Below are 20,954 nucleotides of genomic sequence, written 5' to 3' on the forward strand. Positions count from 1 at the left end.
ATATTTTATTTAATTCTATACAGTTTTTCTACTAGAATGCATTTTTCCATTTCAGATAAGGATTTAAAGGATATCTCCAGTCACCCAAGTTTATAGGCTTTTTTTTAATTAGAAGAGGAATTCAGGACATGATACACAAAGAGTACAGTACAGGAGAAGAATCAGGGGCATGTATGTGATTATACACAACATACTAGTTTTATACATCTATCATTAGTGGTTGTCTCCCATGATGACTACCTGTGCATCGGAACACCGCCTTTAGAAGTGGCTGAATAGAGCAGTGTAAGATACTGGCCCAGATATATTGAACTGGCTGTGCTATTTTTCTAACATTGCACATTAAAGAAGGTTGAATTGGCTTGCACATGTGTTTATACAAACCCCCTAAGAAGCTGTCAGAGCTAAAATAGGAGTCGGGTAGTAGCTGAATGTGCATTCATAAGGATATTTTATTCTAAGGCTTTTTTAACTCAATCTTTATGAGTATTATAAAATGTTTTAAGTTTCTGGTGAAAATACTTTATTTCCTATACGGAGAAACAAATGGACCTTTCGATGGTAGGAGCAATTGGAAACCCCATCATCAATGATGTCGTAATATCTTACAGTGGGGACCAGGATCATACGACCAGACAAATCAGTGTCGACATGTAGTGCTTTCTCTACAAATGAAAAAAAATCCAAAATGAGGTACTGAGGTACTGTCTTTTGCTTGTTTGTTTATCTTTTAAAGCATGTTGAAGCAGAGGGTATTTTGATTGTATTTGTATTTATAAAGTGTCTGCGCTAGTTTAGTGTCGCAGCTGTACTGTGTTCGACAAAAAAGAATGTGAGATTCGCTCCTTCTTCTTCCGATTGCAACACAGATGCTTGTGTGAACCTCCTGAACGTGGAGTCAAGGAAATGGTGAGCTGTATACACACCATTTTTTTTCTCTAAAAAGAACGTGCACCTAGGGGGCACATTAGTGCTCAGTTGGAGTTTGCTACACATTTAAAATAGCGACTTGACAGACTTGTGTCGCACGCTCTATGTTAAAAAAAAAAAAAAAAGTTGGAGCACAGTTCCAGAGCAGTGCGGGTGCGCCAGATAATTGAAGACTGTGCGCCATATTCAATCATCTCATGCAAGACAAACTGTGCTATGATGGGGATGAAACATTTTGGCAAAACAGCAAAGTCTTTAAGTCATTGTAGCCACCAAGGTTCAGTCTCTTAAATGCAGTGAGAGATAGATCTTGGCTCAGTTTGATCTCAAGGTCCAGTTGAATTCAGTTTTCAAGCATTAATATGATATTTCATGCACAGAAGTGCCTCTAATGGCAGTGGCTCTATCAGCTCATCTCGGTTTAAGACGAACCATGATTATACAGTTATTAAATGTGTTAGTGTCTCCTTACAGCGGCTGTAAAAATATATGTTTAATCATCGAAGCCCCACATACTATGGGTACATTCATAATTCATGCACACATAATAATTATATGATAATCACAACAGGAAAGAGCCTTAATAATATACATGTGTGGAACTCCTCTCGGTTACAGCCTTTTATCAAATTTATGAACAAGTATGGGCAAGAATGTCACTTAGTTGCTAAACCAGCAGAAATATGACAAACTGAAAAGCTAATTGGCTGCTGCTAATTATATAAAATGGAGCAGCTGCTCTTCCTGTGATAACAAAGTTAGGGAGAGCGTTGTCACATTGCACTCGGCAATAGGTAATGGGGTCTATCAAATGCATAATACTCATTAAGACCTTGTCCAATATACCTGACAGATCATATACCTACAGGTATAGAATGGATAAAAATATGTGTAATTCTCTTGCTGCTTCTATTGGCCTTGGGGCTTATCTCCAGCAATCAACTAATCCAAATTCAACAGCCTTCAATTTGAATGTGGTCAAATATAGCTACCTGAAACAGAATATTTGAAAATACACTTTATTGTATAGATAATTAAAATTGAGCTGAATATTAGCCAAATGATACTCAATTTTCAGGTTAACAATGTGTGCCAACAGTGATTTTGAAAGCATTCACTAATAACTATGTTAGCGTCCACGCATAGCAGTAGATCAGTGGTCTGTAGTAGTGCAAAACTGGGAGAAAAGGGAAATCACCTGGGTACCCACATCCCTAGACAACCAACCTAGTCTCCCTGCCGGATGTGTTTCTGCAGCTATTGCATCAACAGAAGCAAAGTACAGATTAAAAGGCAATTTTGGCAGACATATTATGACACACATACTGTATATTTATACACAAAGATATATATTATAATTATCAAATAATGTTGGGGACAGGGACAATAGGCAGCTAGAATGTAGCTAGAAGATAACCATTGTAACTAGTTAGCTAATTTGTACTACCCTATCAGTCCAGTTAATAATAATAATAATCTTTACATAGCGCCATCTAATTCCATAGCACATTACAGATTATCGGGAACATATACAATTTAAATGTTATGAGGATGAAGGGGTGACACAATGGTCCAGCCATACTTTATAAGGGAATGGAATAAAAATTAGTTTAGTAAATAAAAATTCTGCTGCTTGAACTAGTCATCACCTGCCATCTTATATACAAAGACCAAGTTCAATGAGATTGCAGAGAAGCCTGGAGCTTGGTGTCTGGTGTTTGCTGGATAACAGATGGGAGGGGTACACAGGATGGGTTAGTAAAGTAAAGTGAGTTTAAATTAGTAAGTTTTATAGGCTTTCCTAAAGAGATGGGTTTAAAGAGCATATTTGAAGCCTTGGAGGTTGGGTATTAGTCTTATAGACCGGAGAAGGTCATTGCAGAGATTAATTGCAGCTCAGGAGAAGTCCTGGAGACATGTGTGGAAGGTTCAAATTAAGGAAGAGAATAATCACTGGTTGATTGAAGAGCATCGGTTGGGCAATAGACTGAGATGAGATAGGAGAGGTAAGGAGGTGCAGCATTGTGCAGATTATTGTAAACTGTATTCGGAAGGAGACAGGCAACCAGTGCATTGACTGACAAAGACTGGAGGAATCCGTGTAGCGTTTGGTCTAGGTAAATCACACTGGTTACCCACTATTGCTCGGGTAAGGACCACTCATCTAGTCCAATGAGTTGAACAGATCAGTATTACTTATAGTAATACTTATGTATAGTGAATGTACACAGAATTACCATAAAAATGGCACACATTGGTAGCCTGAAAATTTTGTATCTTTTGGCTAATATTTAACCCAATTTCAATTATCGATTCAATAAATTGTTTTTTCATACATTCTATTTTAGGCAGTTATATCTTCAATAACAGCAGGGCTTAGGGGTTAGCATTACAGCCTTGCAGCACTGGTGACCTGGGTTCAAATCCCAGATCAACATCTGCAAAGAGTTTGTATGTTCTCTTCGTGTTTGTGTGGGTTTCCTCCGGGTCCTCCCGTTTCCACCCACACTCCAAAACATACTGGTAGCCCCATTGGGGACAGGGACTAATTTGGCAAACTCCTTGCAGCGCTGCGTAATCTGTGTGCGCTATAAAAATAAAGGGAATATTATTTTTTATTATTAAACATTATTATTATTATGTTAACCCCAGCACCTCTTACAAAATCCTTATTTCTAGTATGTGGTCAAATACAGAGGTTCTTTATCATCACTGAAGGTAAAGTGCAAAGTTTGCAGTCTTTTATTATGGTAACACAATAGATAGATGGATAGATGTCTTCGTCAGGCATGTAATGTTAATGGTCTAACAATGGTATCTTTTTTAGCCACAATAAAGGATTGAAAACTTTCTACTTTACCTCAGGGTCAAGACTTCTCTGGAAAGCCTTAGAAACCAAGAGAACCATGTTCTTACTTAAAAGAAAAACTTCAGTTTGCTTGTCCCTTGTTATTACAAGTACCATATGGCTCATACACAGAACTTACAGAACATATAAGTAATATCTCAACCCTGCTTACAGCCCACAGAAATAAATTGCTCACAATCATCGCTTTATATAAAACAATATACAGTCACATCACAAAGAAAGGTTTCATAGCAAATACCTTGCGCGCTTCATTTGTAATAGTTTATCTAATGCAAATGTTAAAATAGGAATAACAGATGTTCCAAATAGCAGTTGTCAAGTTGCTCCCTAAATTTGGATGCAAAGTGTAAATTTTTAATACAAAAACATAGCAGTAAGAGCAGCTTACGTGTGAAGATGGAAAATGCTTTGTGAAATGATCAAACGGAATATAAAAGGAATGTCATTCTTGCACATGCTATACATAGGAAGCCAATGTCTGTCTCATCCTCAGGGCATATGTGAATTCAAGTAGATTTCCCTAATTTGGGGAATATGTTCAGTGGTCCCTCAAGTAACAATGGCCTCCGGTTATAATACTTTCAACATACAATGATCTTTCCTGAGCCATTATAACTTGACACTACATAACACATACAGTACAGCGCTAAAGAGAGTGTGGACCTGTGTCATGTGTCATTGGCTGGATAATCCAGCCAAATAGTATCACCATTTCACTTACACTACTGCATTACTGAAGTAAGTACACTTACAAGTAATTATTAACTGTTTAAGAGCTACTCTCATATTTACAGTACTTTACCCCCACATAAGTGTGGCAAGATGAGCTCTTATGGACAGGATTGTTCCAAATTTTATTTCAAGCACTTTGGTGCTTATTTACTAAGGGGCCGCAAGCAGTTTTGGGATTTGCATGGCTGTGACAGCTATTTAACATGGGTGTGCACTGGGATTGGGGGGCTGGCCGCCGGACGATCCAACAGATTCGGACCGAGCGCGGGATTTAACATGCAAATTGTGTTGCAAGACAATGCACTTACATGCACCAGATAGAAGAAGCTGAACTCTGTCGGACCTGAGCAGGTAAGAAACACATGGAGGATATCGGGCGCACAATCTAAGTGAATGGCGGCACAGTGCATTATCGTCGGACAATGCATTTTAGGTAAACACCGCCGACCAGGTAAGTAAATGTGCATGACATGGCATGAGTAACTCTATATTATATGGATTGTGAGCCCTCACAGGTTGGATTCTCCTTCCACTTCTTTCAGATCTCTGCAGTTTTGTGTTAGGATGTGTTTGATTCTTAATGTATTGTATATGAATCCCCTGGTTATACAGCATCTTGAAGTTAATGGTGCTCTATAAATAAATGACAATAATAATTGGTAATTTGCTTATTTTCCTTACCTTTTGTGATGGACATGGTGTGACTTACTTTGTATATATTAGTTGTCTTCTCATTTTTCTTTTTACATTTTTGGGCTTTAAAGCCAGTTAGTATTTCTCCATTGTGCTATGGTGTAATGTCACCCTGTTTTTAACATATGATTGTCATCCTGGAACACATTACAGCATCTACAGTACATATCTTCTATCTACTGTGAAATGCTAATGATTTTGTGTATGATGCACCACTGAGGTGGCAAGTTAAAAGATTTTTCCAACATTTAAAATTCAGCAAAGAAAATGCTAATGAAAAAGATACTTGAGTGGAGAGTTGCTTTTTTATACAATTTGCTTATAGCAAATGATGTCACATTTTACTCCCGATTATTTTAACAATATGAACAAGTTACTTGTTCCGCAGCCATACCTGTGTAGGATTCCATGATTTATGGACATGCATATAGGGAGTTGACACGTGTTTCTTTGCCTAAGCTTTTAATTGATTAACGGATAAAACGACTATTAATCATTTGCCATTGAGCCACTGAACACGAGTTTTAATGAGCTGCCATAACTCAGAAAAGTACAGCAATTATCATTAAACTGTGTGAGGGAATGTAGAAATATAGTTATATACCTCTATTCGGTGCAGAATATTTTTCTGTAATTACATATTATAATGGATTCCTAGATTGGGGATATTGTTCATAGACCTCTAGGTCACGATAAAGCTGTGTTCCATAATGCTAACAAAGGCTCTTATAATGGAAAGTGGCATAATTACTACAAACTCAATGCTTAAGTGAATATTCAACAATTCACCATGAATGGAAACTGTGTGTCACATACTATAGCAGTGCCACAGGGTTAAAATGTCAAAGTATATGATTGTTAGCCCATCTGGTCTAATGTAAAAGTTACTAAATAACACTTGCTGGAATGTTTATTGTTAATGGGGTAGCTGAATGGCAGGGTGCCCATGCTGACCACTGCCCAACAAAACAGCTGTTTATCCCACACATACCTCTAGCTACAGGCACACTAAGGAACGGAGGAGACATGACAGTAATTTGCAAAATTCTAAAAGCAGTATTTTTTCCAAAATCTTTAAGTTTTATGGTCAAAGAGGATAATATCCTTCCTCAGCATGTCTGCAGCTAGATGAAGGTATAAGTGATTTAAAAAGCTATTAAGTGGTTGATTTCCTTTAAATGTGCATCAAAAATGAACTGTTGCAAAATGGAAACCAGCGGACTGGTAATGTCTTTTCACACTGAAAATATTATTTAGCAATGGTTTGAGAAACATGAAAATTAATTTGTAGGATTAGAAGTGACATCATGCCCATTGGTCACATGGCCTGATTTTAGCTTTAAACCACTTAAAGAATATTTCTTGTGGCATCCAAACTTTGATGGATCAGAGCTGATTTGGTTTCATGAAGTAGACATGATGTGAATTCAAAAAACTTTAGTCTTGAATTATCCAGTGGATTCTAGAACTTGTATATGATGAGCAGGATTTGTTGCCTGTGTCGTAGGATACGACTGTGGTGTTTCTGACTAGCTGTCATCTTTTACACTGCAATAGATTAATGTAGCACAGAGCCATAATTTATTTTACACACGGCAGTAGTATGTATGCACCAAAAACATAAAATTATTATTTTTGAGCCATGGTGAGGAAGAAGGGCAAGATTGTTGGTGTCTATGTCAGAATCGGGTCAGTAAGCCATATTACATTTTCCTTGATGTATCTAGCTATACAATAGATTTCAACTGTCTCTTTTTTATTTATTTATATTTGTTATTTATATTTCTTTTATGCACCGGAATTATAAACATAATCCACTTTCTAATCCCTTCTTATTCGCTGTACATGCATTTTAAACACAATATACAAAACAACCTTTTTTTTCTGGTCCATTCAGCATCTGGAACCTGTTCTCCCTGCTGTAAATGCTGGATTGAGATGTAATGCTGGCTACAGCTACAATGCTGCATCCCATTACTTGCTTTATTAGATCAGTGAGTGTGATGATTACAGGAGAAAGCTGGAATAATACACAAATCATTTTGGATAATAATTGGAGTGTGATCAAGGAAAATGAGGAGGATAATGAAGACTACAACTGGCTTTTTTATGATCCATTGCTACATTTATTTAAAAAAAAAATGTGTTTAAAACAATTCAATATAATCAAAACTGTCAGCCTCCCCAGAGCAGCAGTAAGGCAGGCCAAAATGTTTAGGGAACCCTAGAGTATTCACTGTGAAATTCAAGAGTTAATTCCAAATTCCCTGAATATATATATAGTTCCAAATTCATTCTCTGCATGACTGCAGCACACAACTGGCCAAGGACTGGAAAATAGGATGAAAGGCGCAAAAGCCGATTTGTGATGTGGCAGCAGACAGACAACAAAATCTCTCAATGTAAACTGAAAATTCATCTCACATGCAGGAACTCTAGATACATCACATATCTGTCCAGGGTAAACCTGATGAACAATTACAGTGAGTCTGTAAATGGGATTTAAAGTGCTCCATAGAGAAAAGGAAACACTGGATATTTGGTGTAAATTTCTAGGCTTTGGGTGATCTTCTTTTAAAGGGAATTGCTGGATTATAGAATCTGCATTGTGCCACAGTAATTCTATATAAATAGGGACTGTGGGGATTGAATTATATCAACCCTGCTCTTTACGCGGTGGAGTCTTTCTTAAAAAACAGATCCACATATAAGTGTTTTACATGTCCCCCCTAAGCTCTTCTATGGCTTTAGTGCCATGTTTAGGGATTTTCTAGGAATGTGATTTTTTCATCTAGGTTTGTAAGAATATAAGTGCTTCTCAATAAGTTAGAATATCAGCAAAAAGTAATTTTTTTTAAATATATCATATAATATATCATATTTAGAGTCATTACAAACAGTGAACTTTTTCAAGTGCTTATTTATGTTAAATGGGTTGTCCACTTTCAGCAAATTGATATGGTTTGTGTAAGGAAGAGTTTTATAATTTTCCAATATACTTTCTGTATCAATTCCTCACTGTTTTCAAGATGTATTCTTGCTGTTTTGCTATAAAAAGCAGTTCTATGTTTACTTCCAGTGGATAGAAATCTGTCCATGGTCAGGTGATGGAAAGGCAGGTTTATAAGCCATTATTATCACAGAAAGTTATCAGAGCTGTGTAATAATCACGGCTCATGCACCTGCCTGTCCATCACATGACCATGGACAAATCTCTATCCAGTGGAAGTTAACAATGAAGCTTCCTATAGAAAGACATTAAGCAGAGGTATTGAAAACAGTGAGGAATTGATACAGAAAGTATATTGGAAAACTGTATAATTTTTCCTTACACAAACCAAATCAGTTATTTGTTGAATGTGGACACCCAATGTTGATGATTCTGGCTTATAGCCAAGCAACCAAAACCACCTGCTAAGGCTTCCTAAGCATTTTAAAAGGTTCCTCATTCTGGTTTAGTTTTGTGACACATTCATGGGGAAGACTTCTGACTTGACAGATGTCCACAAGGCAGTAATTTACTCACTCCACGTGGAGGGTAAGCCCTAAAAGGTCATTGCTAAATAAGCTGGCTGTCCAAAACATATAGTAAGGCTTGTCCAGCATGGCAGGGAATGCTTGGAGATGCCAGCTTTTATCTATTTCCTGAAAAAGGCCAACACCAATCAACCGTGCACTGGCCCTTTAAATCTCCTGGTGCACGGGTGCCTTAGGAGTCGGGTATGCATTCATATGGCCGCTGGATAGGAATCAGGAACAAGGAGAGGTAAGAGAGAGCAGCTGGGCGCTTGGGCACACAGAGGGTAACGGGTGAGCCCATGACCCAAGACGTGGGTTGCAGAACAACCGTGACACATATTAATGGAAAGTTGAGAAAAAGAAGCACAAGCAACCGGAGAACTGCAGCATAGGATTGTTAATAAAAAGGCAATTCAAAAATTTTAGGGCAATTCACAAAGATTTCTACTGGAGTCGGTGCTTCAAGAGCCTACTAGAGTCTATACACACAAACATATTCAGGAAATTGGCTACAAGTGTGAAGTCACTCCTGACCAATAGGCAACACTGGAAACAAGGAGAGTCATAATCAGGAACATTAACATATTTAAACACTTGAAAAAGTTCACTGTGAGAAACACTTGTTTGTAGAAACATCCTAGATATGGTCCAGATATCCAGATATATATAATCCTGCATGCTGTCTTCATTGTTTACATTAAAACATACAGAATAGTCTTCTGCTGTCAACAACACTAAGGAGAAATGTGAAAAGAGAAATAGAGATTTCAGAAAACCCCTAGTGACCAATTAAAATGGTGTCCAAGTTAGGCACATATAGACCCAGAGAAGACAACTAAAGATGTATATGGTCAGTTCTTAAGATTCCACTTCAAAGTGAAATTCCTAATACTCGTTGCTGAGGAGATCAGTACAGAAAAGAAGCAATATTTATAGATGAGATTCTAGATAGATTAGAAAACAGATAGATATATAGATAGATAGATAGATAGATAGATAGATAGATAGATAGATAGATAGATAGATAGATAGATAGCAGATGTTGTGGTGGTAATTTGGAGTGCAACCATTTTTCTTTTTGATAGATATTATGGACAAATCTCAAAACAACAATTAGTTGCCTGAAAAGAAGTAAAAGCCTTTAAATATATGTACTGCTTCTTTAGTCTGTTAAATGAGTCATTATTTAATTAGCTTTAGTTCTGCATTACCAGTTTTTAATTTGGCAAAATTATATTATTTAGTGTAAATTCTTTGACTTGCTGTTCGGACACAGCTAGATAGAATGAGAGATTGAGAGATAGATGCATGATAGATATGAGATGCACACATAGATAGAAACATAGATATTTGTGAACAGGAGAGGGGGGCTTTTCAGTAAATGCAATACTATACACCATATATAGTGATTTTAAGACCTTAAAATAGATCATGGTCTCAGACATCAGAAATTACATTGGTCTGACAAAATGTGACATTTGAGAAACACCAGTGAGCATGAGATAAAAACTATAGCTTCATGGGTAAAAGACTTCTCCAAAAAGAAATCAATATTTGTATAGATTGTGGATTTATGGCAGAATACACAGCCTAATAAAAGGCCATATTGATCGGTCACGGTGATATTAATGAAACAGTGATGGATCCGCTAATCAAGAGCCAAAATGTGGCAATAATCCAAAGCTTCCTAACAAGTGTTTGTCTATATTCTGCATTAAAGGGATCCTTCCTACCCCCTGGGCCTGAGATGTTACTGTTAGGAATAATTTAAGGCATAAAGATAAGTAAATGAATAGAAGGGGAAATGAATGTGAGTTTTCATGTTCTATGCAGGGAATCCCGCTGGTAAAATATACATGCTGTGCTATTACACAGGCTGTGAGGGCGCATGCTATTTCCAGGGTACAGAGGAATCAGTCCCCATTTTGTTGTTCATTATAATAAAACAATCAGAGCATTATTTTTTTTTTATTTTCTATAAATTCTTAGAAGAGGCAATTATAGTGGAAGAATGTGGGGGAGATATGAAAGGCTTCATATCACATGCACAGTGAGGGAAACATGAGGAAGCCTGCTGTGTTTTAAAATGTTAATTATTGTTATTGTGCTTCAGAATTTAATATATCATAGAGAATGTATCTTTCTGTGAAGTGCTGGCAATGTCACTTGTATGCAGAGCGCATCATCTACCCACATTAAGAAGAAAACATTGCATTCCACGTATCTGAAATTTCCTTTAAGTGATCTAAACTTATTCTAAGCACAAAGACCTATACAGGGTCATGCCTGTGGTGGGGAGCTAACACAACACAAAAGTATATATATATATATATATATATACAGAAGTCTAGATAGTGGGTCTGTAGGGAAAAATATTTCATTGAATTACAATGTGCACTACTATATGGTACCTGTACCTGACAGCACATGGATCAAAAACATTATGTATAATGATAAATAATCCAAGGCAGCAGAGTGGATGAAAGGGGGGGGGTAACAAATCCCGTAACACCCAGCCAACATAAAAAATGGAAAAAGGCAGCACTCCAGATCCAGTATAAAATATATAGATACCTGTCTCGTGCAAGTTGTTTGCCAGGCCTGGCGCCAGCATCCGGCTTACCCGGGCAAGTGCCGGTGCCCAAGGGTGTTGGAGGGGCCCACTTTGGCTGCGAAAAAAAATTTGGCCCCTGGATCAATCATACCAGTGTTACTTTAAGACACTGGTAAAAATAATCACCTTTCAGCTTGTGTAGTTTTCTGCCTGTATGCTGCGCTCGTCGGGGCACAGCATAGATGCAGAATCCAAAACTCACCTTTTCTCTTTCCCCCGGGCACATAAGAAGAAGGCGGCTGCAGGCCCTGCTCTGGGGGAATAAAGAAAGGTGAAGTTTTTTTCTTTCCTTGAGTGGGGGGGGGGGGGACAGTGTGGCTACAGCAGGAGGGGCAGTGTGCCTTAAGGGGGGGGGGGGGCAGTGTGGTTGCGGGGGGGGGGGTGGAGTTTGCCTTATAAGTGGGGGGAACAGGGTGCCTTATGAGTGGGGCGGAGAGTGTGACTACATGGAGAGGGGGCAGTGTGTCTTATGGGTGGGGAGGACAGCGTGGCTATGTAGGGGGGGCAGTGTGACTAATGGAATGTGGCTTGTAGGGTGACAGTGTGGGTACATAGGGGAGATAGTGTGACTATGTAGGAGGGACAGTGTGGCTACAGCGGGCGGGACAGTGTGGTTCCTGTGAGGGGGCACAGTCTTGCTACTTGGGGGAGGCCCACTAAGGGGCCCATTAAGGCTATGTTGCCCATGGGCCTACTAAAGCCTGGAGATACACTGAGACACAGGAGTATAGAATAAAATGTTCACCTTCTATGATATTGGATCTAGAGTGCTGCCTTTCCTACTTTTAGATAGATTCTCCCTTCCATGGAAAATAGAATGATGTGAAACTTCCCATTTTTTATGACATTTTATATCAGTAACCTGTTATTATGGAAAGCAATGGGGTATAAAGAAGGAAATGTCACCCCCACCCTGTAAACGTGCTTTTCATAAGTGCTCTCTGTCCTTCAATCTGTACACAGCAGAGCGCGCAGTCTCTTGTAACCTATTCTTGGTGATTGTTGTTACCCCCTTCAGGAACTAAGTAAATAGGAAATGCTGAACTTATTATATAAAAGTGACAAAACTAATGACAGCGCCGAGAAATAGAGAGGAGAAAAAAAAGAGAGGCTGGAAAAAAAGCGAAGCAACTTGTTACTTTCAGGGAGAGCTATAAAGCATGACAAATCAATCTTCTCAGCAGTGATGGATCATAGAGCAGGATTATACGTTTCTGACTTGTATATAGGAAACCATTAAAATATTACCATTAAACCCAGACACTAAGGAACTGGAAACACCCTAGGGCTAAGCGTGCCAATATTCAGCTGGGTTTTTCATTACGCTATACAATGTTACAGAGTTTTATGAAAGAATAATGGTAATGGGGACTTCTCTTTCTCTCATGTCATGTAAATGCATTCAATGAAACAGGCAAATCTAGAAAATACATAATACATTTCCATAAATAGGCTTCCCTGTACAGTATGTGTTTTACTGCATTTATCAAGCACTACAGGGTACTGCAATGGAAAAACAACTTGGAGGAGAAGGTTTCAAGACTGGAAATAGATTTCTAATTTCTTCAATAAAGAGATGGTTTCAACAGAGAGACATTGATGGCTGATGCCAGTCCCATAGAATGAGATAGGGGGAGATCTCCCAAAATGTCAGGGGCGTGGGAGCACAGTGTTCCACGTTGTTGAATCGTCTCTGCAAGTGTTCATGATGGATGGACTCATATGGACTAATTTTTATAAATGGATTTATCATACTGAAGACAAATTATGTGTCATTCACACACACTTTGGATAAAGAAAGTATTTTGCATTTACATGCAAAGCATCATTTTTCTTCTATGACTTTTTTTGTTGTTTGCTCTATGCTATTTGTTTATTCTATTTTGATTGGTTTTAAAAAAAAGTACATACAATGACATACAAAGATATAGCACATGCTTTTTGACCTTATAACACGTAATGTGTCGTGTACATGTCTCATATTGCAGTCTCTATACAAGCCGTAATGTCATGTATTATAGAGAATTCCTTTAACTAAAATTGAACTAAAATAATAATTTGCAATAACTACTAGTGAAGACACAAAGGGATTTCATAGCAATATAAATACAATGCCGAGATGTACAAACATCTATTTATTAGCAAAGACTTAAAGCAAATCTGTCAGCAGGAATGTTATTCTTAGCTGGTGATAGGTTCCAATAGCCTATACTATGCTGATTTTAGAAATGCCTTTGCCAAAATTCTGAATCATTTCAGTACTTTATAAAATGTTATTTCATTTACCTGGCTCCCGGCTAGCAGAGTGTGGTGAGCCCCAGGGAATGGCCAGCTGCAGCAGCCTGTGTCACAATCTCCTCAAGCATTCACCCTCTCCCCCACACTATCCTCCACCCACCCCTGCCTGTTCACTGCACATGACAGAGAGGAGGGGCTGTTGGAGCTGGATGAGTGTGGAGGAGAGGAGATTGAGATACAGGCACAAAGACTTCTGCAGCTGCCCCCTCCCTGCAGGACTCATCACACGCTTCTGGCAGGGAGCCATTTAAAGTGACATAAAGTTTAATGAAGTAGTGGCAGTATTCAGAATGCTTACACAGGAAGCATGGCATAGGCTATCAGAACCTATCACCAGATTAAAATTAAATTTCACTTTAAGGCATACAGCTAGTATTTCTCAGTCTTGTCCTTACTTTGCATACATAGGCCATCAGTGCAATTCTTTGACTGTAATACGGGACCCTCACAGTCTTTTCCTCCATTTCTTGGTGGCGGATTGGCACAGTCTCTGCGACGCCAATGTGTACACTCTGTCCCACAGGTTGACCATTTGCTCCATGTGGTCCATTCTCCATTCTCTGAAAAGAAAAACATTAAAACAAAGATAAAAACTTGAAATGAGTCACAATGAGACGCATGTTCTCCAGAGTAGAATCTGCTCTCTTGCTGTAGCTACAGAAAATTAACTATTTAGATATTTTATAGTATATTGTACACAGCTTTTTGGTGAACACATGGAATGTGACTTATCTGCAGTTTTTAACATAGCTTATTTAGACTCTGTGTACTCTGTCCAGTATTGCAGCCAAACGCCTTTAGTCCTGATGTTCACGAAAGTGTGGATATTATGGGCTGTAAACAATAATTACGTGGTCCGTTGTTTGTGCTCCATGTATCAACAGCGAGTGAGCTCCAGTCATGCACCGATGATAGTAGAAAACATGTATGAGCCACAAACAAGGGCAGGAATAGGAATAGGAGTTCTGCAACTCGACAGTCATCACAACACCAAAGAATGACCTGGTGGGCTCAGCCTGAGCCTTTTTATTCTGCTGATCATTTCAGGTTTCTTCTGCAGAGACCACACAGTTATTACCTGGGCAGAGGGTTGTGCAGCTTATCTTCTGAACACTTTGGCCATCACACACAGATCCTCCATTCAGTGGGGCAGGATTAGTACACATTCTTGTACGCTTCTGGTAACCTTTTCCACACCGATTACTGCATGAAGACCACTCTGTCCATGTGGACCAACCACCATTCACTGAAAATAGAAAAATTATTATAGTACACCATTAAATTTCACACAATGAAACAGTACAGTCATTTTTTCTCTTAATACAGGAGTGCACCAATACTTTCCCCATTGATACTGAAAAATTGCCTGGTTTGTATACATATATACATATATATATATATATATATATATATATATATATATATATATATATACATACACAGGCAGTCCTCGGGTTACATACAAGATAGGGTCCGGAGGTTTGTTCTTAAGTTGAATTTGTATGTAAGTCGAAACTGTATAGATCTAGACAAAAAAATTTTGCATAGTGTAATATTTTTCGGCTCAGTGTTATGCGTCTGCTTATAGAAGTGCTTATTCACAAGTTCTCTGAGCCAATAAGTATTTTCTTCACAAATGAGCCTTAATGGATTAACCTAAAGATTTATGAATCCTAGCGCTTCAGTATCATATTCTTGCGGTATATTTCACTATATATTCTGAAGAGCTTATGCATTGTCTAGACTCCAGTTATTCTTCTCAGGGAATACATCAATGCCTCACCATATACAATTATAGTTGCTGTAGTACTTCTTCTTTTGGCCACAATATTTTTGGCAACGCACGTATAATTGGCAGTGTCTGAAAGCCGCGCTTGTTTGATGATGAGGTTATGATCAATTGTGATGTAGAAATTGCGATCTTCTACAGGATCAATGACATCCTCGTTTTTCAACCATTCCACCTATAAAAGAATGCATTTGAATATATTATTGCCTACTTGGCATTTCCATCAAAACTTATCTCAGTAAATGAAACAGTTCTATCGCCCATTTTTCACTTTGCAAGAATATTATATTTTGGAAACAATTTAATGATCACTGTGCATGTAATTGCAGAGCTGAATGGCTCTCGGCTCAGAACGGTGGCCGAGAGTGCACTGGTGAGCAAAAATCCATAAATGACTTCTTCAGTCTTGTCATAAGCCATTAATAATAGCCCAATGTCCTGAAGTAGATTGATACTAGCAGCACAAATAAAGGCAGAACAAATAGATGCAGAGCTCCCGACTTATAAATAAATAACTCTCCCTTCCACAAATTGGTTAATTTTATGTATTATCTGCTGAGCTGTGTGACAGATCAGCCGCTATCTGGAAAGGTTCTATCTATGTAAATTGCATCCTAAATAGAATGTTTTAGTATTAGCAATAGATGAAACTATTAATCTAAAGTGCAAGAAAATAAAAACAAGGAGCAAGCAGGATATTCACTTGTTTAATGAGAACATTCATCCAGGTTTTATGTCTTGAACTTCACAGGGAGTTTTTCAAAGAAAATTACAGTAGAAAATAGCATCACTTCAATTAGTTTACTATGTAAGCAAAAACATCTTAAAGGCAATCCGTGACCACGATTTCCATACCCAAACCAACTCCTAGGTTAGGTAGGACCATGCCCACACAAGTTGTCCATACCTTTGTGTTTATTGTCCAGATGCTTCTTCCATGACAAAACTATACTTTAGAAATAAGCAAATTAGACTGCAGGACATTGGCAGAGCACCTCAGGGCTCTGACCCCACATCTGGCTGGACACAGAAGTTATATAGCTGAAGAGGGAAGGATGAGCGATGGCACCGGGTGGTGGAACTGTAATAGAAGGCTTTGTTATTGCTGTAAAGCCAGAGCCCTGAGGTACCTAATGCCCACAAAGAACTTTAGACCAATGACATATTTTTAAAGTTAACTTTTGTCACAGAAGGAGCATCTGGAAAATAAAAACAAAAGCATGGCTGTCATGTGTGGGCATAGCATAACATACCATAGCAGTTCATTTGAACAGATAAAAAGAGTTTAATGTAATCCAGCCGTGGCTGTAACCATAAATTAATTCTGTCAGAAATGCAATTAGAATATAGATCTACTGTATACTTTCCTATGGCTTCCAAATATGTATATGTAAAATGTTTCTAAAATTTCCTTGATTACTGACATCAGACCCCCTAGGTAATAATGGTTACATGCTTATTACCTGCCAAAATTAAGTACATTTTTTGTATCCGATATGGCAGATTCTAGACCAGTGATGGCGAACCTTTTAGAGACCGAGTGCCCAAATCACAATCAAACCCCACTTATTTAAATGCAAAGTGCCAACATGGCAATTTAAGCAGTAACAGGTTACTAGCTGTTTTGTCACAGCTTTTAATTGTATCGGCATCCTGAGGACACCAATACAGTTGAAAGAAAGATAAGAAATTCAGATTATTATTGCAGCTTCCCTTCAGGGTCCCCTGAACAGGAGGAATTGTGGGGCCCAGAGCAGGAGCTCCAATAATAACACAGCATTGTCTTCACTTCCTTGCTCCTCCTGTAGTACCAGGCAGTTAAGAATGTGTAGCTTTAAAATAGCACTGATCACAGCACATCCTGGGTGGCCAGGGACTTCAGAAGGAGGTTTTGAGTCCAGTATGGAAAATCTGTGCTGGGGTGATGGCCTGGGTGCCCACAGAGAGTGCTTTGAGTGCCACCTCTGGCACCCATGCCATAGGTTCGCCACCACTGTTCTAGACCATTCTGTTCGTAGACCCTTGAATATTTCCTAACATTTGAAGGGTATGTCTGACTTACAAGCAGTCATGACAAGACATGCAAAAAAACTGTAGTTTTTGTAAATGCTTCTGTGGTAAGCCTGGACACAAAGGGGCCGCATTTCCATTGGTTTTCCGACGTTTTCGGGGATCGCGCCGGGGGCGGTCCATCGGACCATCCGACGGATTCGGGCAACGCGGGATTTAACATTTAAATTGTGTTGCAATACCAAGCACTTACATGCACCGGAAAGAAGAAGGTGAACTCTGGCGGACCTCAGCGGGGAAGCGACACATGATATCGGGATATTGGGCGCAGTAAATGTGCCCCAAAGTATGTTATTATGTGATTTGGTATTAATTCTATAGATTATTCTATACCTAAAAGAAGATTTTTAACTTTGCTTGAGCAGACATTTGCTACTCCTGCTCGTTTTTGGGGGCCCATGCATTCATATATTTATGATCTATTCTGTTGATAAGTTGTAAGGGCCAAGCAACCCACTTAAAAGGTTACAAGATAAAAGTTTATTTTTTAAAACATTGATCCATTAATAAATACATGGAGTAATTAAATAATTTACTTTCAAGAGCAAATCTTAAAATAATGCAAATTATGCTTAAAGGGCTTGGGCGAGTTTTAACAACATACTACTGGCCATGGGGGGGAAACAAAAAAAGCTTATACTTATACTTACCTCCGCTGGTGCTCCCATTGTCCTGCACCATGTCCTGTCACTGCCATGCCTTTGTTTGTAAAAAGAGACAGGGCATGCCGACCTGACCACTGCCATGCCGAATACAGCATTAGATTCAATGCTGCAGGCAGCGACCTGAAGTTGATGGATCAAAGTTCCTCCCTTTGTAAAAATCAGAGATACAGCACTGACAGGAGATGATGCAGGGCAACGAGAGCACCAGCGAAGGTAAGCATAAGTATTTTTGTTTTCTTAACCCCCCCATGGCCGGTTATCTGCTTTTGTGTAAAACCGGACAACTTACAAGAAGAAAAATATTTGTGAATTAGCATAAGTATAGTTTTTTTGTTATATGACTTGACTTAGGCTCTATATACATGCCTGTAAATGGCAGCTATGAGCTAGATGCAAAAACAACAGCTGGCTTACAGCCTCTGTAGACGTGCATGGGTAGCCGGGTTGTCTGGCTTTGCAGCACGGTGCTCAGCTCACGATGCAGATGGGAGGGGTAAGTAGTGCTCATCCCCAGCCAGCATGCATACTTTATTAGTTTTTCTGTGCCTTTTTTCTACTTCTTTTTCCAGCAGATTATCTGACAGCCTTCTGAGGTCATAAAGATAAGGAGGCCAATGATTAACTCTTTCCATAAAGAAATGTTGCCATGATGATTCAGCTCTCTAAGGTGATTAAACTATCCAGTGACTGTCTGTAAAGAGTTTAAATCATTAAACACTTTGTCAGCTTCCTTTAACTCTCATCTGTCAGTGATGTACAGGACAGAAAGCTAATTTACACAAACTCCTTAAATTAGGATGTAAGACAGGGGAACAAGGGAACATATTTCTCTAAAAAAGTATATTTCAAAGTTACTATTAAAATCTGCACTGTTGAATTATGCAATTTTTTAACATTGTTACGCTTTAAATCAGATTATAGCAATTTAGTGGCATGCTCTTTCTTCAGAACCTTCTAATTTATGTGCTAAATCTATACAATCCTGATTGTTTCTTCGATAGGTTGGAAAGTAATGACATTTTCTCCCTTAAGGTATCATTAATATTACACTGTAATTATAAAAAAGGAGAAAAAACCCTATCACTGCCTGAATAAGACAAGACATTCTCATTAAATCCATCAAAATATGTGGGATGAACAGGACCCAGTGTGTTTTTTGGCAAATGATGGGTATGGAAGCACAAATTTCACACAGTTGTTCCAAGTACATTTGTCTGTGCTCACCTCCTTCCTCCATTCAGAGACAGATGTGTTATGTCTAATTATTCATTGATTGGTATCAAGAGATGAATCTCCATAATTGGCACATTTGTTCCAATTAACAAAGGAAAAGTGCCACATGCCACAAAAAATGAAGTGTTATATAAGCATAAGTAACTATGAGGAAAGAGACCGGCAGCTAACTGTCTACGCTGGGCCTACATAGCCCTAGGACATGTATAATCACTGCATCGAAAGAAGAGGATAAAAAAATGAAAGGAAAAGCGATCCAGAGGGGAATTTCATTACATAAATAACCATGTACAGAGTCCATTAATCAAACAAGTGATTATATGAATGAGAAGGGCCATAGCCGAGCAATTATCAGATGTAAACTCAACCACGCCAAGCTAATGTCATCTTGAAGTTGAGCACTTTTGGCAGACACCTCATGTTTAGAAAGAGAGACCTGTAGGATTTCTATGAGTAATTACAGAGTTTCATTTTCTACATTAATGTTAATTGAGACAGTTCTTCATGTAATACAGAGATGGCACTTGTCACCACACTTTGCTGTCTGTGTATGCGCTCTTCAATTTGACCAATAAAGTTATTGAAAAGCTGCCAAACCCAAATGCAATCAAAACCAAATTTCATTAGTTGTTATCCAGCAGACTCACTAACTAACTTCTGTGCAAAAGACATTTCTTTACAAATTGTTGGATCAACATGTTCTAATATAGATGTTATTTCTTTGCCAAATATATAAGAGCCAGACTTAGAACAAGATAATAAAATTTACTAACAGATTAACGCAGAGTGCAAAGTAACTTGAAGCCTATCAATGGAGTTAATGGTACAATATATAAAGACAGATAAAATTATATTCTCGTGAAAAATACCACGTGAATAAGCAATACTGCACATTCTACCAGCAAGATTTGCATAAACAAATAATTCTTCAACTTCTGAGGCAGTGTCTGTCGTTATTTTCCAAAACACAAAGCAGAATTTGCACCTTTTGTCTCTTGGGGATCAGGTCTGATAGAAACAATGTGGTATCTTCCATCTAAGTGAGATATCCATTATCACTTGTTACAGGGAGTCACTTAAATGTCTATTAACGAGTGATAATGGCACCAACGCTTCCGAGGATGTGTCTGGAATATGGATTATTTCACTTCTCAGTGTTTTAGGCTATAACCTGGAGTGATTGACCTGCTAGACAACATTTTCCCCCAATAACACATGCATTTAATAAGCAACATGGTCTTTATGTGTATGTAATTACAGTAATACCGTGCAGAGAGGACAGAGTTAAGTCTTTTAAAACTATGGCCTTCATCAAAAAATGTCCTAGATCCATAAATTACAGCATGCAAATAGATTGAATATATTTACTAACTTTCAATAAACTTTCTTCAAAAGGGGATACTCTTTAGTATAGGATTTAATGACAAGTACCACTGTGTGGTTTTGGAAATTTCTCTTTAACTAAGACATCAAGAAGGGGGTCCCATTTGGCAAGTAATTGGTTGTTTTTATATCTTAGGATCCTTAGAACAATGTTTTCAA

General features: G+C 38.3%; 1 protein-coding gene across 3 annotated transcripts in view; it reads right to left on the reverse strand.

Moving 5' to 3' along the window:
• UNC5C (unc-5 netrin receptor C) overlaps positions 1-20,954 on the reverse strand; it is a 255,722-nt gene that overhangs the window by 38,065 nt on the left and 196,703 nt on the right. For all 3 annotated transcript variants that reach the window (XM_072117947.1, XM_072117956.1, XM_072117939.1), the window contains 3 exons: positions 15,439-15,619; positions 14,734-14,901; positions 14,051-14,215 (listed from right to left, as the gene is read on the reverse strand). In XM_072117947.1, coding sequence (XP_071974048.1) covers positions 14,051-14,215; positions 14,734-14,901; positions 15,439-15,619 — 514 coding nt within the window. The remainder of the gene's footprint in view (positions 1-14,050; positions 14,216-14,733; positions 14,902-15,438; positions 15,620-20,954) is intronic.

The sequence above is a fragment of the Engystomops pustulosus genome, chromosome 1 (genome assembly GCF_040894005.1).
Source record: "Engystomops pustulosus chromosome 1, aEngPut4.maternal, whole genome shotgun sequence".
Classification (NCBI taxonomy): Eukaryota; Metazoa; Chordata; class Amphibia; order Anura; family Leptodactylidae; genus Engystomops; species Engystomops pustulosus.